The sequence below is a fragment of the Pelophylax lessonae genome, assembly GCF_965119305.1.
Source record: "Pelophylax lessonae genome assembly, chromosome: 10".
Classification (NCBI taxonomy): domain Eukaryota; kingdom Metazoa; phylum Chordata; class Amphibia; order Anura; family Ranidae; genus Pelophylax; species Pelophylax lessonae.
Window position 1 is genome coordinate 144450904 of NC_138777.1, and position 20003 is coordinate 144470906.

At 46.9% G+C, this 20003-nt stretch overlaps 1 protein-coding gene across 3 annotated transcripts in view; it reads left to right on the forward strand.

Moving 5' to 3' along the window:
* The window catches only part of SPTBN2 (spectrin beta, non-erythrocytic 2), a 1240451-nt gene extending 1239100 nt beyond the window's left edge, over positions 1-1351 (forward strand). For all 3 annotated transcript variants that reach the window (XM_082270338.1, XM_082270340.1, XM_082270339.1), the window contains one exon: positions 1027-1351. In XM_082270338.1, the coding sequence (XP_082126464.1) occupies positions 1027-1248 (222 nt within the window). In that variant the 3' untranslated portion in view covers positions 1249-1351. The remainder of the gene's footprint in view (positions 1-1026) is intronic.
* The last annotated feature ends 18652 nt before the right edge of the window (positions 1352-20003 follow it).

The window sequence follows — 20003 nt, forward strand, 5'->3', positions numbered from 1 at the left end:
CGGTATGGGCCGATACTTTGTACATCCTATGTCCGGGTCCGAGACTAGTCTTCTCCTCCTCCAACCATTAGGTGGTGATGCTCATAATGGTAAAATTATGTCACATAGCATAATTCCGTTTACAAATGTTATTGAATAAACATACACACTTGAAATGCAACTCACATATGTACAAAAGATACAAGCAATTTCACATTAGCAGATCTGCTGGCAGATCGGTATCTCTCACCCACTTGCCGTAAGTGATAGCCGGGTTATAACGCTCCGTCCAGGCACCCATTCGATACCACTCCGTCTCTCACCCGCTCCGTCACTCAGCCACTTGCCATAAGTGACACCCGAGTTAAACCGCTCCATCCGGCATGTGATCTCCGAGATCGTATGCCGGACGGAGCGGTACCACCCGGGTGTCACTTACGTTAAGTGGGTAAGAGATGGTGCGGTATCGGGTGGGTGGGAGATGGAGCCGGGTGAGAGACGGAGCGGTATTGGGTGGATGCCGAACGGAGTGGTATCACTTATGGCAAGTGGGTGAGAGGGTATTTTGTAATTTCTTCAGTGTTGTCACATGAAAAAAAAAATAATAAATATATATATGTGTGTGTGTGTGTGTGTGTGTGTGTGTGTATATATGTGTGTGTGTATGTATATATATATATATATATATATATATATATATATATATATATATTGCAGTATCGTGGCCCTTGAACACGATTACATTTTCAAACAAGGTGAAAGGCATAGGATTTTCAAATTACAAAAAAGCAACTCCTTATAAGGAATGCTGATACCACACAGCAGTACCTATTTGCGTAATTTGAAATGCAATCCTGTCCTGTGATGCTCATGACCTGAACTGCAAACAGCTGCATCAGCACTGTAAGAAACAATATTCTCTTCTTTACATTAAAAACAGCTAAGAGAATCTCGCCAAAAAGGACGACTATTGTAATAGGTATTAAATGCTAAAATATAGAACCTATTTTAATGTAGTAATTGCCTTTTTTTTTTTCCCCCTCACAGGCTGAAATGAGTAGTTGGATGCGGGTGATCAATGCCTCACTACCTTCCTCTCCTGTTGACACCTCAGACCATTCCCCAAGTGCACCCAAAGGTTTAACACGAGCAATGACTATGCCACCAGTGTCCCCCAATAGTGCCACAGAGGGCACGGTAACACTACGCAACAAGGAAGGAAAAGAGAAGGACAGAGAAAAGCGCTTTAGTTTCTTTAAGAAGAAGTGAATCCTCTGATGGCTGTCAGTTCATGTTCCTCTGATCAGATCATCACTGCTTATAAGGCCCTGAAAAGCCATCAGCATATGACCTTTTGGGAAAGGGAGGGGCTTGGGTGAAAAAAAAAATTAATTAAAATGACGACTGCATTTTATATAGTAAGCATATTATACACCTCCAATGTTAATGCCCTCAAATGCAAAGTAAATTGTGGCATCCCAGCCAGCAGCTCCTGTTGCACTGAAAAGAATGGGGGGGGGGAAGCTTTTTGCAGCTCTTTTAATAAAAGTATTTAAGCCGTTTTTGGGGGGGATCATTATTCCATCTTCATTAAATTCCTTTGTCTCAGTGGGGTCTTTCATTGTCTCTATGCGCATGTACAGCCATGGTATTTTACATGACATCAAGCGTTAGAGATGCGGTGCAATAAACTGAAAGAACTCAACCATGTGATGCCTCTTGCTGACATGAAGACGTGATTCTTATTGTCAGATGGCTTAATTTTTTAACAGGGTATACATAGTCATTTATTAATGTGGTATTCCTCATACTCTCAAGTACTGGTAATGTGTTATCAGTACTGCCAGTATACCTATGTTTTTTTTTTTTAAACAATCAGGTCTACTAAGTACCGTCAGCAGTTAGGCAAGCTGAATGTTGGAACTTTAGGGTAAACCTGTACTTTAAATTACAGAGCTTTCAGAAACTTCCGGAGAGAGCCAAAACGTAAACATGGCTGTTTGCCACCCTTCTATGTACCAATGCCCACTTTGGGACCAAGGCCCTATATTGTAGATGGAAGGATCACAGGTTCTCTGATGGTGAAATTACGTACAGTTGCAAGTCACCCTGTTACTTTACTGAATGTGTTCACTGCAGGTTTACTTTAAATGGATGCTATCATCAGGAAAAATACATTTTGATTTGTTTAGTTTTACTATTTTAATATCCTTTTGTGATTTCTGATGTACTGTATAGAGGCTAGGGCTATTCACACTTTAGCTCTTTTTTACCTGACACCCAGGTAAACAGCTGAAAATCTGATAGTTAACCTATAGCAACACAATGTTTTGTTTAACAGAATTCCGTACTTCACAGCAGTTGCAACTGTATTTCCAAGGGGGCCATGAACATTATATGCCAGTCTTAATTCTGCTAACAATTTAACGCAGTGGTGGTTAAACTTTATAAATATAAGTGCTGCCCTCAGTGCTGATGAGCCTGAAAAATAGCTTTCTTTTTGTAAGTTTCCTGTTTGTACAATACATCACATCGCAACATGGAAAGATAATCTCTGTAAATTGGAAATGCAATGTTAAGATGAGGTTGGGTTTGCACAGACAAATATTAGCGTTATGATGACATTCACAAGTTTGCAATCAATAAAATTGACAATGACATTGTGCTCACTTATGCAAGTGTTTAATGGTAATACAGTAAACCCAAATGTAATCCAGTAGTGCAGCCTTGTATGTGTGTAGCAATATTTCCAGGCATTGGGCCTGATATGGGTCTGCCATTGTTTCCGGTATCATTACCAACACATTTAAGTTGAAAACCCAAGTGTGAGAGCTGAGACAATGACCATTCCGGCATCTTTGGTTTGTTTTGTTTATTTTGTAATGGGGATAGGAGAAGGGAATGAGTGGGATACTCCTCTGGCTCAACTAGGTTCAACTGAGACACTGTACAGAAAAATGCCTGTTAGCGCTGTCTTGACGCCAGCTGAATGCCAGCCAACGCTCCCTGGCGCTTGAAGATACTGTTCTTCTGAACTGTACTGGAACTTCGACTTTAATACTCAGGTTAACCCAGAAGATCCAGGACTGTAGTAACACTTGACTCTTGGCACTCTGTATAGCTCAAAAGTCCTGCGAATAGCTCCCTCCAACCCTTCACTGACTAAGGTAGCTCCTTGTATCTGCTTGTGCTGCTGCAACTCTTAACACGTTACACTGCACGCTGTACACTTAACTCTTCAGGGCCCATGCTGGCGCCCCCTTTACACTTCAGGTTACTCTCGCTAGGCACCACCTCTGACACTTCATGGTCCTCTCACTAGGCACCCCCTGTAACACTTCAGGGTCCTCTAACTAGGCACCCCCCTTGACACTAGCTGGATCCCTGGGACCTTCACCGGAGTGGTCCCCTCTACACTTCAGGCAGACCCTCAGGCACAATTCACAGTACTCACGAACTTGGCATGCTTCCCTGGAACTGAACTCCTCTATCTCCACTGGTCCTCGGGACACCGGATCCTCTCTGCAGCTCATCTCAGCTCTCTCTCTGGACTCTCAGGCAGCCACCCGAGACACCCGATCCTTCTGACAGGAGGAGAGAAAGCCGTACCCTCCCTCCTGGGACTCTGCTTCCTGCCAAATACGCTGCGTCATGTGCTCCCCTCAAACTTATACCCACTCCCAGAATGCCGTGTGGCAAAATCTGCCTTTCTGAGGTAGATACAAGCCTGGGTGTGCCATTGGCTGGATTTCCTCCACTGCCCAATGAGAGCCCTTTCATTGAGCACAGTGGAGAGACTCCCCAGTCTCAACAGCCATACCTGGGAACCATGACAACCTGACTGAAAATCATGGCCCTGCTTTTAAGCAGACAAGGCCCACTATACTTTACCTAGCACCTACCTTGTAGGGTGCTACATGTGCAACATGAGTCTGGAGGGGAAGGGGTGGATGTCCTGGATCCCGGAGGCACCTGGGACTGGATGGAGGGCCTGGAGCAGTATACAAACTTTGGATAAACTGGCTCTGCCTGTTGAGATCTCGGTAGTGTCCCTCCCCCCACATCTATTTAAAGTATCACACATTTACAAATCATCTCCAGCCAACACACACGTGCACATATTGGTGATAGTTACAACTCCCCCCCCCCCCCCCCCCAACATTTCCCTCCTTTGCTGATGAATGGAAAGAAGGTGGAGTTATGTGCAAGACAGCTTGCAGCTCAACTGGCTGAAGGAGTCCACTAATAAAACTGATGGACTGCAACAGGGTGAGGTTTGCTAGGCTGTGCTCTGCTGTCGTTAGGTGCGTATTGTTGGATGACAGCTAAGTGACAGGGGGGACCCTGGAATCAGGGACTGGTCATCGCTGCACCTTTGTTACAGTGCGACCGCAGCCTTGTATACCTTCTTAAAGGTGCCCAGTAGGCAAACACTTTGGGCTGCGCAAAGAGGGTCAGAGGACTGTGCATTGGACAACAGATATGTAAAGTCTATGAAGCATCCCCTGACAACTCTAAACAACTTTTTCAGGTGAAATAGGACTTGGACATGTTAGAAAGCATTGTCTGATCACTTTACTTCTAATGTCCCTCTCCCTTCCTTTACAGTTGCTGATGTGACTAGAGTGTTTTTGAGGAGGGGACAGGCTAGGCTAAAAGACTGTGGGATGGCCGGATTGTGCATGCATGTTTGACTATTCTCAATAGTTATGACCATCTAAATTCCTTTCACACTAGGGACAACAGCATAATTATATTGCATGTAGACCAAGCTACTTAATGTCAGAAAATGTGTATATACTGAACAATGCATCTAGAATGTTCTGTTTATTCCGTTTAGTCAGCAGCTGGCAGATCCAGACCTGCATCTTTGCTCATAGGCTGACGTGGGAACAAAAATGTCCCAAATTCTTTAAAGTTTGCTTCTTGTCTGCAGAGAAGGTTGCAGCGTACCACTTTCTGCTACACTGCTGTCCGCCTTCTTGGCAAGGGGCACTTCTGGTGTTCCCTGCCACATCATAATTGGTGTTTTAGGAGTCTCTCAGGAGCAGCTTGTTGCACATAGTTTATTGTTCAGGTGTCTCAATCATCTGCTTTTTTAATGCTTGATGTTGTGGATTTATTAGTAACAGCATGTTACGTACACAGTAACAATGTACCTCGTATTGTATTAAAAGTTACATATTGCCATTAATGTGAACTTGTCAGGCTAAATTCAAAGTGGTGATAGTGTCCATTTAAAAATGCCCATGAATTAAAGGCTTCCGGTTCAGCTGATTATAAGACTATATATATATATATATATATATATATATATATATATATATATATGTGTGGCATTTAGACTAAAGAATGTAATTTGGCAACTATTGTTTAACATTTTAGGCCAATTTCTTTTCTGCTACATATGTTTGGCAAAAAAAATCGCAATGAGCGACTTTTGATTGGTTTGCGCAAAAGTTATTGCATTTACTAAGGGAAAGATTTCTGTCATTTATGGTGTTTTTTTTTTTTTTTTTTTACGAGTAATGGCGGTAATCAGCGATTTGTTTTTTTTTTTTTTGCGGGACTGCGACATTACGGTGGACAGATCGGACCCTTGAAGACATTTTTTACGCTTTTGGGGATACCAGTGACATTACTACAGTAATTAGTGCTATACATATGCACTGTTACTGTAAAAATGACACTGGCAGGGAAGGGGTTAACTTTATTGGTGATGCAGGGGTTAAGTGTGTCCCTAGGGGCGTGCTTCTAACTGTAAAGGGGTATGTCTAGTGATGCAAGCACAGAAACATACGATCCTACATAGCAGGATCGTATGATCTCTGTTCTTAAATCAGGGAGAATGACAGGCAGCTTTGTTTACATCAGCCGCCTGCCTTTCTCCCTCTCCACGGGGAGATCGTGAGTGGCCGGCGGACATCGGGTCCGCCGGTCACACGCGTGGACTTCTTAGGGAACGAGCGGGGGCGGGAGCGCGCGTCCGACGGCGCGCGCTCGCCCCCTAGAGGCTCACAAGCTAGCAACGTAGTCCTACGTCACTTTGCCTGTACGGGGCTGACCGCCGCAGTGAATAGTCGTGCGGCGGTCGGCAAGCGGTTAAGTTATTAAGGGTTGTCATTTATCCATGCATAGTCATCAGCTGCAAGCGTATATGGGTAGGTGTCTGGAAAGAAGAGGATCTTTCTGCAAGCAAGTTACTGATGTGATTCAATGCCTTCTTTTTACTGGTTTTGTCACAGCATCAGTTTAACCTTTTGACAATTGTGTCAGTGTCCAATTTATTTATGGAGCTTTCAGAAATATGTAAAGCTCCTTTACCTAGCTTTTGCTTGCTGGATGCTGCTAATGCCATACACCTAGAAGCAGAACTTGTTCTGGGGCAGGCATGTCAATGTATAAGGCAAGCCTCCAGTTCTGGATGGGGCCTTTGCTGTGAAAGATAAAAGTATACTTCAGGAATCTCAAAGTGCAGAAGTAGGGGCAGGGCTTTAGCCTGTGACCCCCAGTTGGTCCTCGCTGACACCCTTTTTTTTAATATTTACCTAGAATATACTGAGGCCCTCTTCATAGAAGTCTGGAGGAGCCTTTTTAAGGACAACAAAAGAGGGAACTAAGATCTCGGCACAAATATTATGGTCCCTTGGGGCCTTCTTACCTCTGACAACTGTTATGCCTTTTATTTCTGACTACAAAACTGCTTACATAGTTATATCACAACAATATTGCTTGTTATGAAGCTAAAGTCAACAGAATTCGAAACGGAGAAGACAAACCTTAGAACTTTTGGCCAATAAGTTCATAAATATAAAATGTATTACCATGTAAAATTTTACAGTAAGGAATGTGGCACAACTTATATATAGAGCCAAAAGCTATTCCACATTTATCTATCGTCCATCGACAGACGCAGCCTCATCTCCATGAGCTGAGGGGGTTATGCTCCTCCCATCAGGAGTAGTCTAGGCAGGAAAATTTGAATGTACACGCCCTAGGGGCTGTCCCTCCAGGCATAGCCCCCACTGCCACAGCCCAGCACATCAGTTTGTTTCTGCCTAGAGAAGGAGTAGGACCTAGGTTTCCTGCTGGGACTTCGGTCTCAGTTTTTTATTTCTTTTAGTAATATTTTACATTTATTTCTCTTTACTCGCTAGCTAGTGTTCAGGGAAGAATTTTCCTGGTAATCTGCAAGCAACGATGCTGACTGGGGCTTCTCACTGGATAATCTAGATCCCTTATGGTCCCCCCAGTCTGGCCTACGAGCGTGAGCAGGTTATAGTTCCGACCTAGGCCTAGCCACGACGGTCCCCCTTTTCCGGATGGGGACGAGCCTGCAAGCGGATGCCTCATCGGGACGCGAGGACCTGGAACGCCCTAAGTCGCAGTTAACAGGATCTCCCACTTCAGGTGGGAGGCAGTCTGCCCGGAGCAGAGCCCACCCAGTCCATGGTATGGTGAGTAAATGTGCCGCCTTTTTCTCTGCTGGCCTTGGGGGGATGTGGGCCCTCTCCTGGGGATAATGAGATTTGTGCCTCCCAAAAAGATCCCCCTGGCCTTCCTGGTGCCCAGTCTGTGTCCTTCCCTGCCCCCCTTCCCTGTCCCCGCAGTGGCTGTGTGTCTGGAGTGGCCTGGCACTCTGGGGGGGAAGGGGGTGACATGGTACCTTGGGTCTGCTGGTACCTGTTGTTGTTCTTGAGGCCTTCATGTGTCAGTCCATAGCCGCATGGTTCGTCGTGGGCACCGCCATCTTAAGTGTGGCCAATGTGATGTTTTTCCCCATAGACTTGTATGGGGTGGCCATTTTCCCTGTAGCTTCCTATTGTTTTGTATGGGCATCCATCTTTGTGTAGCCCTGGTGCTATACTCAGCAGTGTAACCTTATTCAGGCGACATCCCTTCCTGTGTAGTCCTTTCCTGCTGCTTAGCCGAGGTCACTTCCTGCCTTTCTCTCCATGCTGCTGAAGGATTCAGGAGGATGGTTTGTCTGAGGTGGTACAGTACTTGGGGGTCCCTGCGGGCATATCCTTGCACTTTCTGCTATCATTTTGGTCTAAAGGGGTTCCCTGCAGACCGTGGCGATCAGTGGTGGATACTGCGATCGGCGCTCGTAAAGCGACAGTACATCGTTTTTTTTCAATTGCAATATGGAGTTCCAAACTGTGCAATCACCCTCAGACCTACTCTGTGCGACTCCCGGACAGTCTGGATGGCAGTCACTGGCCACGATTTCAGCAGCCCTGAAAAGTCTGGTGACTAAAGTTGATTTAGTCATGAAAAAGGTTGATAGCCAAAAACGGGCGCTGCTTTCTCCTTCTATGGAGGTGTGCTCTGATTCAGAGGCTGATGGGGACGCCCCCCTACCTGAAGGGTCGCTGTCCTCGCAGTCAGATGGTGAAGAGGACCTGTCCTCTTCAGCTGCAGCGCGGGAAAGCCCTGATTATTTCAGTGTGGGATACTTTAAAATTGGCTGATGAGCCCACACCAGCAGGGACGCGGGTGGCTTTTGGCTATCAGAAGTCTCCAAAAGCTGACCAGGTTTTCCCTTGTCCTGACACCTTTCATGATATTGTGAATGACCAATGGCGGCACGTTAAGCAGGTGTTAGTGGTGCCTAAACACTGGTACCCTTTTGCTGAAAAGGTCTCCAACCGTTGGACGGTACCACCTAAAGTGGACCATCCTGTTTCCAGATTGAACAAATCTACCTTTGTGCCTGTGGAGGATTCCCCAGGTTTTACGGAACTAGTGGACAGGCAGGTGGAATCCCTTTTCCGCCATCTTCATGTGCTGGCCGGTTCCATTTTGAAACCGGTTTTTGTGTCTGTGTCAGACAGTGTGGAATGGATTAGGGGTTTGCGGGAGTCCTTGGACCCCGAGACTGTTCCTCGGGAACAGCTGGAACTGTTGGACTAGGTGATCCAGGCTCTGGTGTTCCTGTATGATGCGGCTCTCCTGGTGGCCAGGGTCTCGGCCATGGGCATTGTTTTAAGATGCATGGTTTGGTTGAAGAGCTGGTCGGCTGATTAAGCTTCTAAGAAAGCCTTGGCTGATCTCCCTTTTCTGGGACCGGTTGTTTGGCGACTCATTGGATGAGTAATCAAGGGCCTTACTGGTGGGAGGAGTACTCTTCTTCCTCAATCCTCCAAGGGTAAGACACCCCGTACAAAGCAGGGTCCCCCCTTTTCTGCTCATAAACTGTTTTTTCGTGCCTCCGGGGCGCAAGAAAAAGGTAAGCCGTTCAGAACTACTGGAGGAGCTAAGAAGCCCTGGACAAGTCCTCTAAAGCATGAAGGGGCGACCTCACCCGTGTCAGGGGTGGGGGGATGTCTGCGCTTCTTTCAGGAACCCTGGACTTCCTTCATTCAGGACGATTGGGTTCGCAAACTGATTTGCTCCGAGTACAAGATCAAATTCTGGTCCTGGCCAGGGGACAGGTTCTTTCAGTCGAATCTTCACCCGTCTCTGGAGCGTTTGAAGGATCTGCGGGAGAATGTGCGAGATCTCCTGGCTCAAGAGGTGATTGTGCCGGTTCCTCCACAGGAATGCTCTCAAGGCTTCTATTCAAACCTATTCACTGTGCCCAGAAAGGAGGACAAGTGCGTCCTATCCTGGACCTCAAGGCTCTGAACCACTTTGTGCAGGTGCAGAAGTTTCGAATGGAGTCCATTCGTCGGTGGTGGCATCTTTGATTTGGGGGGATTTTCTGGCTTCCATCGATCTCAAAGATGCGTATCTCCACGTCCCCATATTCGAGGGACATCAGCGATTTCTCCGTTTTTCGGTGGCAGATCCTCTACTATTATTACTTTGGTACTTTTTGATACATATGTCTTTCTAGATACGCATCAATTACCTGCTCCTGATGAAGTGGAATATGTTCCACAGAAACGTGTTGAGCCTAGTCTGATGCTATTTTCCATTTCCCACACTTGATTTATTGCACTTAATTGTGTGACTTGGGACATGCATACCAGCTCATATCCTCAGTGTTGTTCATTCCATACCAACCTACCATTTTTGTTATTTTGTCGGATGTTATTGCAACATTAAATATGTTTTTTACTCCATTTGGCCATGTCACATGCCTCATTTAAAGTCTCAACCCCCACTTTTTATTACATTTAACAGGGATGGAGGTACTTGGTTTTGTACCAGGCGCCTCATCTAAAGTCCCAAACCTCCCCCCTTCTTTTCCGTGGCAGATGAGCACTTTCAATTTGTGGCGTTACCCTTTGGTCTCTCCTTGGCTCCCAGAGTTTTCACCAAGGTCCTGACCCCCGTGCTGGCCTTGTTACGTCAGCGAGGTATCTCCATTGTGGGATATTTGGACGATCTCTTGGTTCGTGCTGCCTTCCATTCGGAATCTGCTGGACAATGTTTCTGTCACCATTCAGACCCTTCAAGGATTCGGGTGGACAATCAATGTCACCAAATCTGCCCTGATTAGTTCCGTGCGGGTCACTTATCTGGGGCTGATCCTCGACTCTGCTCTGGCGAGGGTCTTCCTTCCCTTGGGCAAGATTCAGAAGTTGCAAAGGGCGGTCCGATTGCTGATGGAGGCCGATCGGTCCTCCTTGTGGGCTTGCATAAGGGCTCTGGGTGTGATGGTCTCGACTTTTGAAGCGGTCCCGTTTGCCCAGGCACATACGAGACAGCTGCAGAAAGAGATTCTGTCAAAATGGAACAGAGATCCTCGGTCATTGGACCAGAAGATTCGGTTGAGCCATCTCACAAAGTCGGCTTGCTCTTTGTGGCTCCAGTCACCTGTCCTGTGCCAGAGCAAGCCCTTCCTGCCAGTGCTTTGGACGATGGTCACCACGGATGTCAGGCTGGGGTGGAGTGCTGGGGAAGCTCTGTGCCCAGGGGACTTGGGTGATGGAAGAGTCTTCCTTGTCGATCAATATTCTGGAGCTGAGGGAGATCAAGCTCTGCCTGCTTCACTGGACGAGTCTGTTACACTGCTCTCCAGTTCGGGTCCAGTCGGACAATGCCACGGCCGTGGCTTACATCCATCAAGGGGGCACTAGGAGTGCCCTGGTGACCAAAGAGGTGGGCAAGATTCTAGTGTGGGCGGAACAATGTTCTGGCTCTCTCCGCAGTCCACATCCGGGGTGTGGAGAATTGGCAGGCAGATTACCTGAGTCGTAAGATCAGGGGGAGTGGTCCCTGCATCTGGAGGTGTTTTGTCCCCTGTGTGCCCAGTGGGGGACTCCGGAGGTGGATCTGTTTGCGTCTAGCCTCAACAGGTAAGTTCAGAGGTTTTGGCCAGGTCTCGGGATCCTCTGGCCGACGCCACAGATGCATTGGTGGCTCCTTGGAGTCAGTATTGCCTGATATATGCCTTCCCTCCGCTAGTTTTCCTGCCAAGGTTTCTTCGCAGGGTGGCGATGGAAGGCATTTCGATCGTTCTGGTGGCACCAGACTGGCCTTGGCGGTCGTGGTACGATGAGCTAGTAAAAATGGTTGTGGATCCTCCATGGTGTCTTCCTCTGTGCGAAGATCTACTATCTTAAGGAGTTGGGTACTATCAAGGGCCAAGTTTTGGCCTTGGCTATTTACTTCCAACGTCCGTAGGCTACTCGTTGTTTGATTCGCACCTTCATTCAGGGGGTGTGTCATCTGGCCCTTCCGAGGAGAATTCCCGTTACCACCGTGGGATCTTAATCTGGTTTTGTCTGTACTTCAAAAGTCTCCTTTTGAGAATATTAGGGAGATTTCTCTGCTCTTTGTCGGAGAAGGTTGCCTTCCTAGTGGCTATCACTTCTGCTCGTAGAGTCTCTGAGTTGGTGCTGAACTGATCAGGCAGATGGTTGTTTGGGCTTATTCAATCAAGGAACAGGTTCCTCCTTTCCCTGTGAAGGTGCATTCTACTAGAGCACTGAGTGCCTCTTTGGCTTTTCGCCATCAGGCCTCTGTTGTACAAGTTTGTAAGGCAGCGACTTGGTCGTCTGTGCACACCTTTACAAAATTTTACAAGGTGGCTTTGTTGGCATCTTCGGATGCCTCTTTTGGCTGCAAGGTTTTGCAGGATGCTTTTTCATAAGCAAATGTTTTTTTGTTCTCTTAGGGGTCTTTTACCTGGGTGAGCTCCTGTGATTTGGTTGAGCTCTATATTCCCTGGTTGGCTAGGTTTAGCCTCTTGGAGTTCACGTTACTGTCTGGTTGCGTTTTTCCCACCCCTCATGCCTATACTGCTTTGGGACGTCCCACTCAGCTCATGGAGAGGAGGCTGCGTCTGTCGATGGACGATAGAGAAAATAAGATTTCTGTAAGATCTTACTGTAAAATCCATCGACAGACGCAGCACCCGTCCCTCTGTTTGGGGTTGGTTCTTTTGTCTTCACTGTTTAAAACTAAACTGATGTGCTGGACTGTGGCAGTGGGGGGGTTATGCCTGGAAGGACAGCCCCTAGGGTGTATACATTCAAATTTTCCTGCCCATAACCCACTCAGCTCATGGAGATGAGGCTGCGTCTGTCGATGGACATAAAAAAAAAAATGGTAAGATCTTACAAAAAGCTTATTTTAAGGGCTTTGCCACAAGGTTCTTAGAACTACTTCTCTTGTAGGTAACAAATATGAAAAAAGGTGCGCTGTTATGGTGAACCACACAATACCTTGGCCTGAATTGCAGCTCCCACCAATTCAAGTACTCGTGCTTGTAAGAATAAAATAAATAACAAGTGGTGCGCTAAACAAAGGTAGATGTGGTCAGAGCTCCATAAATAATATGTAAATACAATAAATACTATAAACGATGAATCAACCACAAATAAAAAAAGCAAACCATGTTGAAAGGTGAAAAAAAGTGATCCTATTCAGTCCGTCTGAAATTCAATTCATCAGTGGAGATTCCAATAAAAAAAATCCTATAAATATGTGTAGGAAAAAGTGTGTAGATAAAAAAATATAGATTATAAAAAAAAATTATATATATATATATATGTTAAAGTCCCTTGAAGAAAGTCCTTTAAGAGCGCATATGAGAGCCTGAATAACCGGATGAAGATTGGTTGGAATTTTGTGTGGTCACTGCACACGGATTGAAGCACGATCACGGTTTTGCACGTTTTTTCCCCGAGTGGTTTTTGTCACTGTACTGTGAGTGTTTTATTGTGGCAATATTGCCCTATTTTGTTTTTTTTTCCTTATTTTTTTATATATTTGGAATCATGGATGTGAGAGATACCAACAGTGGATGATGATTTTTTTTTTTTTTCTAGCACCATTTAGACTTTAGGTGAGCAGAACAGTGGAAGATTGGGGACTTTCTTCAAGGAATTTTATTTATATACTTTTTATATATACTTTTTATATATATATATATATTTTATCTACACATCTATTGGATTTTTTATTGGAATCTCCACTGATGAATTGAAATTAAGACAGACTGAATATGATCACTTTTCTTCACACTGTTTGCTTGTTCGCGGTTGATGCATTATTTATACATTTATAATATTTATTGTATTTATTTACATATTTATGGAGCTCTGACCACATCTACCTTTGTTTAGTGCACCACTTGTTTATTTCTCTTGTAGGTAGTCATGTAGGCCAAACAAAGTATTAGGCCCCATGCACATGGGGCGTTTTTAACGCCGCTGTAAGCAGCGTCAGGCGTTTTCTTTTTGCAGCCTAAAGACGCCCCTCCATGTTATTCTATGGCCTCATGCACACTCAGACGTTTTTGAGCTGTAAGTGGCCTAGGCGTTTTTAAGCTGCAACAAGAACCCCCGACCTGCGCGTTCTGAGGACCAGCGTTAGAGCGTTAAAAACGCCTGACGCTGCTAAAAGCTGAATAACGTTGCTATAACGTGGCTTAACGTGCGTTAAGCCACGTTATACGTTTTTTTTTCTTCCATTCAAAATCAATGGTTCCCTATGGGAGCCTATTGATTTGAATGGAGGTCGCACCGCAACACCGCAAGTCGGATCCGACTTGCGGGGCGACTTGCGCTGTGGCAATCTTGAGGGGGAACTCCATGCCAAAATGGGAATAAAACGGCGTGGGGGTTCCCCCCAAGGTTCCAAACCAGGCCCTTATCCGCGCATGCAGCCCGGCAGGCCAGGAAAGGGGAGGGGACGAGCGAGCGGCCCCACCCCCCCTGGACCACACCAGGCCACATGCCCTCAACATGGGGGGGTGTTGGTGCTTTGGGGCAGGAGGGGCTCTGCACCCCCCACCTCAAAGCACCTTGCCCCCATGTTGATGAGGACAAGGGCCTCATCCCCACAACCCTGGCCGGTGGTTGTGGGGGTCTGCGGGCAGGGGGCTCATCGGAATCTGGAAGCCCCCTTTAACAAGGGGGCCCTCCAGATCCCGGACTCCCTCCCTATGTGAATGGGTATGGGGTACACTGTACCCCTACTCATTCACCCCATAAAAGGCAGTGTATGGAAATAAGGACAGGAGATGTTTTGGAAAGTTTATTAAAAATCTTCATCCGGCTCTTCTTGTCTTCTCCTCTCCGGGGTCTTCTGCTGTCCGCTCTTCTTGTCTTCTTCTCTCCGGGGTCTTCTGCTCTTTTGCTGTCTGCTCTTCTTGTCTTCTTCTCTCCGGGGTCTTCTGCTCTTTTGCTGTCTGCTCTTCTTGTGTTCTTCTCTCCGGGGTCTTCTGCTCTTTTGCTGTCGGCTGTCGGCTCTTCTTCCTCCGGTCCTCCTCCGACGACGTCTCCGGTGATTATGCCGGTCTCTGCAGCTTATTATATAGCTATTAGGGGCGTGGCCCCGATGACGTCATCGGGAGGCCCCGCCCCCTCATGTCACAGATGACGTCAGATTTTTAATAAACTTTCCAAAACGTCTCCTGTCCTTATTTCCATACACTGCCTTTTATGGGGTGAATGAGTAGGGGTACATACCCATTCACATAGGTAGGGGGGTCCGGGATCTGGGGGGCCCCCTTGTTAAAGGGGGCTTCCAGATTCCGATGAGCCCCCTGCCCGCAGACCCCCACAACCACCGGCCAGGGTTGTGGGGATGAGGCCCTTGTCCTCATCAACATGGGGGCAAGGTGCTTTGAGGTGGGGGGTGCAGAGCTCCCCCTGCCCCAAAGCACCAACACCCCCCATGTTGAGGGCATGTGGTCCAGGGGGGGTGGGGCCGCTCGCTTGTCCCCTCCCCTTTCCTGGCCTGCCGGGCTGCATGCTCGGATAAGGGTTTGGTATGGATTTTGGGGGGGACCCCACGCCGATTTTGGGGGGGACCCCAATCCGAAGGGCCTGGTTTGGAACCTTGGGGGGGACCCCCACGCCATTTTTTTTCCTATTTTGGTGTGGAGTTCCCCCTCAAGATTCTCACAGCGCAAGTCGCCCCGCAAGTCGGGTCGGATTTTATAAAAGATGGTGATCTACACACAAGTTTGCCAAGTTGTGAAAGGTCTTAGAATTTAACCGGTTGCCGACCGCCGCACGACTATTTACTGCGGCGGTCAGCCGCGGCCAGGCAAAGTGACGTATATATACACGTCACTAGCCTGGGAGCCAATAGCGGGTGGGCGCGCACGCGCCGCCGGAGGCGCACTCCCGCCTCGGCTCGTTCACGGAAACCTCCGTGCGTGTGACCGGCGGACCCGATGTCCGACGGTCACTTGCGATCGTCCGCTGTGAAGGGAGAAAGGCAGGCGGCTAATGTAAACAAAGCCGCCTGTCATTCTTCCCTGTGTAAAAGCACTGATCTAACGGTCCTGCTATGTAGTACCGTTGATCTGTGCTTTTACACACACAGCCACATCCCTGCACAGTAAGAAGCACGCCTCTAGGGACACACATAGTCACTGCATCTCTAATAAAGTTAACCCCTTCCCTGCCAATGTCATTTTTACAGTAACAGTGCATATGTATAGCACTGATTACTGTAGTTATGTCACTGGTACCCCCAAAAGTGTCAAAAATGTCAGTCAAGGGTCCGATCTGTCCGCCGCAATGTCGCAGTACCGCAAAAAAAATCGCAGATCGCCGCCATTACTCGTTTAAAAAAAAATGACAAAAATCTTTCCCTTAGTTAGTAAACGCAATAACTTTTGCGCAAACCAATCAAAATACGCTTGTGATTTTTTTTTTTTTTTTTACCAAACATAGGTAGCAGAAAACAAATTGGCCAAAAATGTAAAAAAAATTAGATTTTTACATTTTTTTTTTTGGGAATTTCATATAAAAAAATTTGAAAAATATTGTTATTTTTTTCAAAATTGTCGCTCTTTTTTTGATTATAGCGCATGAACAAAAAATCGCACAGGTGATCAAATACCACCAAAAGAAAGCTCTATCAGTTTTTGCTGATGACACAAAATTAGGCAGGGCAATAACTGCACAGCAAGAAGCAGATATCCTACAGAATGACCTGGACAAAATAACGGAGTGGGCAACGGCTTGGCAAATGCAATACACGTTAGGAGGGGAACCCTTGGGGGAATCAGAAATGGAGAAGGATCTGGGAGTCTTGGTTGATGATAGACTAGGCAACAGCTTGCAATGTCAAGCGGCGGCTACCAAGGCTAGCAGAATATTAGCATGCATAAAGAAAGGGATGTTTTCCAGAGATAAGACTATAATCCTTCCACTTTATAAAACTCTGGTCCGACCGCATCTGGAGTATTCTGTCCAGTTCTGGTCGCCAGTCCTCAGAAGGGATGTGTTGGAGCTGGAGAGAGTACAGAGAAGGGCAACTAAACTAATTAGGGGATTGGAGGACCTTGATTATGAAGAGCATCTCCAATCGCTTGATTTATTCTCCCTGGAGAAGAGACGCCTGAGGGGGGACATGATAGCAATTTTTAAATATCTCAATGGGGAGCTCAGCTTAGAAAAAAAGCTGTTCAGTCGAAGGGATTGCATGAGGACTCGGGGGGCACACAATGCCATTAGAGGAGAAGCGTTTTAACCTCAGGCAACGTGGGGGGTTCTTTACTGTTAGGGCTACAAGATTGTGGAATTCTCTACCACAAGAAGTGGTTTCTGCGGGTAGTATGGTGGCTTTCAAAAGACTATTGGACATGCATCTCAAGGATCAGAACATTCAGGGCAATGTGAGATGATTACAGCCACATACACCTATACAGGTTGAACTGGATGGACTATTGTCTTTATTCAACCTCACCTACTATGTAACTATTTGTGGGGAAAAAAAGGATGTCAAATTCGTTTAGGTACAGCGTCACACGACCGCGCAATTGTCCGTCAAAGTCACGCAGTGCCGTATCGCAAAATACCCCCTGGTCAGGAAGGGGGTAAAATCTTCCGGGGCTTAAGTGGTTAAGCAAACTGTTCACAGCTGATCATCAAGAGCTGAGACACATTTTGCCCTTAACCACTTAAGCCCCGGAAGATTTTACCCCCATTCCGACCAGGGGGTATTTTGCGATTCGGCACTGCGTGACTTTAACGGACAATTGCGCGGTCGTGCGACGCTGTACCTAAACGAATTTGGCGTCCTTTTTTTCCCACAAACAGAGCTTTCTTTTGGTGGTATTTGATCACCTGTGCGATTTTTTGATCATGCGCTATAAACAAAAAAAGTGCGTCAATTTTGCAAAAATAGCAATATTTTTCACATTTTTTTATATGAAATTTCCCCCCAAAAAAATGTAAAAATCAAAATTTTTTAACATTTTCGGCCAATTTGTTTTATGCTACCTATGTTTGGTAAAAAAAATCGCAAAAAGCGTATTTTGATTGGTTTGCGCAAAAGTTATCGCGTTTACTAACAAAGGGAAAGATTTTTGTCATTTTTGTTGTTTTTTTTTTTAAACGCATAATGGCGGCGATCTGCGATTTTTTTTTTTTTTGCGGTACTGCGACATTGCGGCGGACAGATCGGACCCTTGACTGACATTTTTGACACTTTTGGGGTTACCAGTGACATTTCTACAGTAATCAGTGCTAAATATATGCACTGTTACTGTAAAAATACACTGGTAGTGAAGGGGTTAACTTTATTTGGGAGGGAGGGGCTGTGTGTGTCCCTAGGGGCGTGCTTTCTACTGTGATTGGCTGTGGCTTGAGCTGTAAGGACACTGATCAACGGATCTACATAGTAGATCCATGTGATCAGTGTCTTTACAGCGAGGAGAATGACAGGCAGCTTGTTTACACAAGCTGCCTGACATTCTCCCTCTCCCCCGCCGATCGCCGAGTGGCCGGCGGACATCGGGTCCGCTGGTCACACGCGCGGGGGGGTCCGTGACCACGCGGGAGCGCGCCTCCGGGGGCGCGCACGCGCGCGCGCTCGCTCCCTAGACCCTCACAAGCAAGCAACGTAGCCCTACGTTAGTTTGCCTGTGAGGGGCTGACCGCCGACGTAGATAGTCGTGCGGCGGTCGGCAAGTGGTTAAATATGCTTAACCAATAATCCCTTTACTTTTGTTTGAATGCATTTAAATATATACTCATGTACATTTTTTACTGTATGATTAAACAATCTATATTAACCACTTTAATACAGGGCACTTCCCTCCCTTCCCGCCCAGGCCAATTTTCCCCTTTTAGCGCTGTTGCATTTTGAATGACAATTGCGCGGTCATGCAACACTGTACTTACACCAAATTTATATCATTTTCCCCCCACAAATAGAGCTTTCTTTTGGTGGTATTTGATCACCTGTGCGATTTTTACTTTTTGCTAAACAAATAAAAAAAGACAGAAAAGTTTGAAAAAAAAAAAAAGTTTTTTTGTTTATGTTATACAATTTTGTAAATAAATAAGTTTTTTCCTGCACTGATGAGCACTGATGAGACTGCACTGACAGGCACTGATGAGGAGGCACTGATGGGGTGGCACTGATGGGGTGGCACTGATGGGGTGGCACTGATAGGCGGCACTGATAGGCGGCACTGATAGGCACTGATATGTGGCACTGATAGGTAGCACTGATATGCAGCATTGGTGGGCACTGATAGGCGGCACTGCTGGGCACTGATAGGCGGCATTGATGGGCACTGATAGGCGGCACTGACGGGCACTGATAGGTGGCACTGACGGGCACTAATGGGCACTGATAGGCAGCACTGGTGGGCACTGATGGGCACTGACGGGCGGCACTGATCGGCACTGACGGGCGGCACTGATGGGCACTAATGGGCACTGATAGGCGGCACTGGTGGGCAATAATGGGCACTGGTGGGCGACACTAAAGGATGGCAATGGTGGGCAGCACTGATAGGGAGGACACTGGTGGGCATCACTGATGGGGAGGGCAATGGGGGGCTCCCTGAGCCCTGATTGCCATCCCTGGTGGCCATAGTGGGCATCCCTGGGGTCATAGTGGGCATCCCTGGGGTCATAGTGGGCATCCCTGGGGTCATAGTGGGCATCCCTGGTGGATCTAGTGGCAGATCCCCCCCCTGAGGGTCTGCACTGGTAATCAATGATCTGATTACCAGTGCCGACCCCCCCCCTGTCAGGGGAGCCGCCGATCGGCGCTCCTTTACTCGTGCCTGTCAGGCACGAACTAAGGAAAGCCGATCAACGGCTGTTCCTGTTTTACTATGTGACCAGCCGTGATTGGACACGGCTGATCACATGGTAAAGAGCCTCCGTCAGAGGCTCTTTACCGAGATCGGAGATGCAGGGTGTCAGACTGACACCTCGCATCACCGATCGCCGCTCTGCGCGCCCCCGGGGGGCGCCCAGAGCGGTGTTATCCTGCCGCCGTCATATGACGTCCGGTCAGGATAACTCAACCACATTCCCGCCGTCATTTTGTAATAGGGCGGGCGGGAAGTGGTTAAGCCACAACATATCGCATAAAAGCTAACTTTTGTAAAGTTTTACTACTGAAGGTAAATTTTACATTTTACAAATTTAGATTTTTAAACCACTATTATAACACACACAGTACTGAAGGATTAAGGAGTGCTGACAACTGTTTGTATACAGCTCCTACAATTAAAGATTTAACCGCTTCAATACTGGGCACTTTTACCCCCTTCCTGCCCAGGCCAATTTTCAGCTTTTAACACGTGCATTTTGAATGACAATTGCGCGGTCATGCAACACTGTACCTAAACCAAATTTATG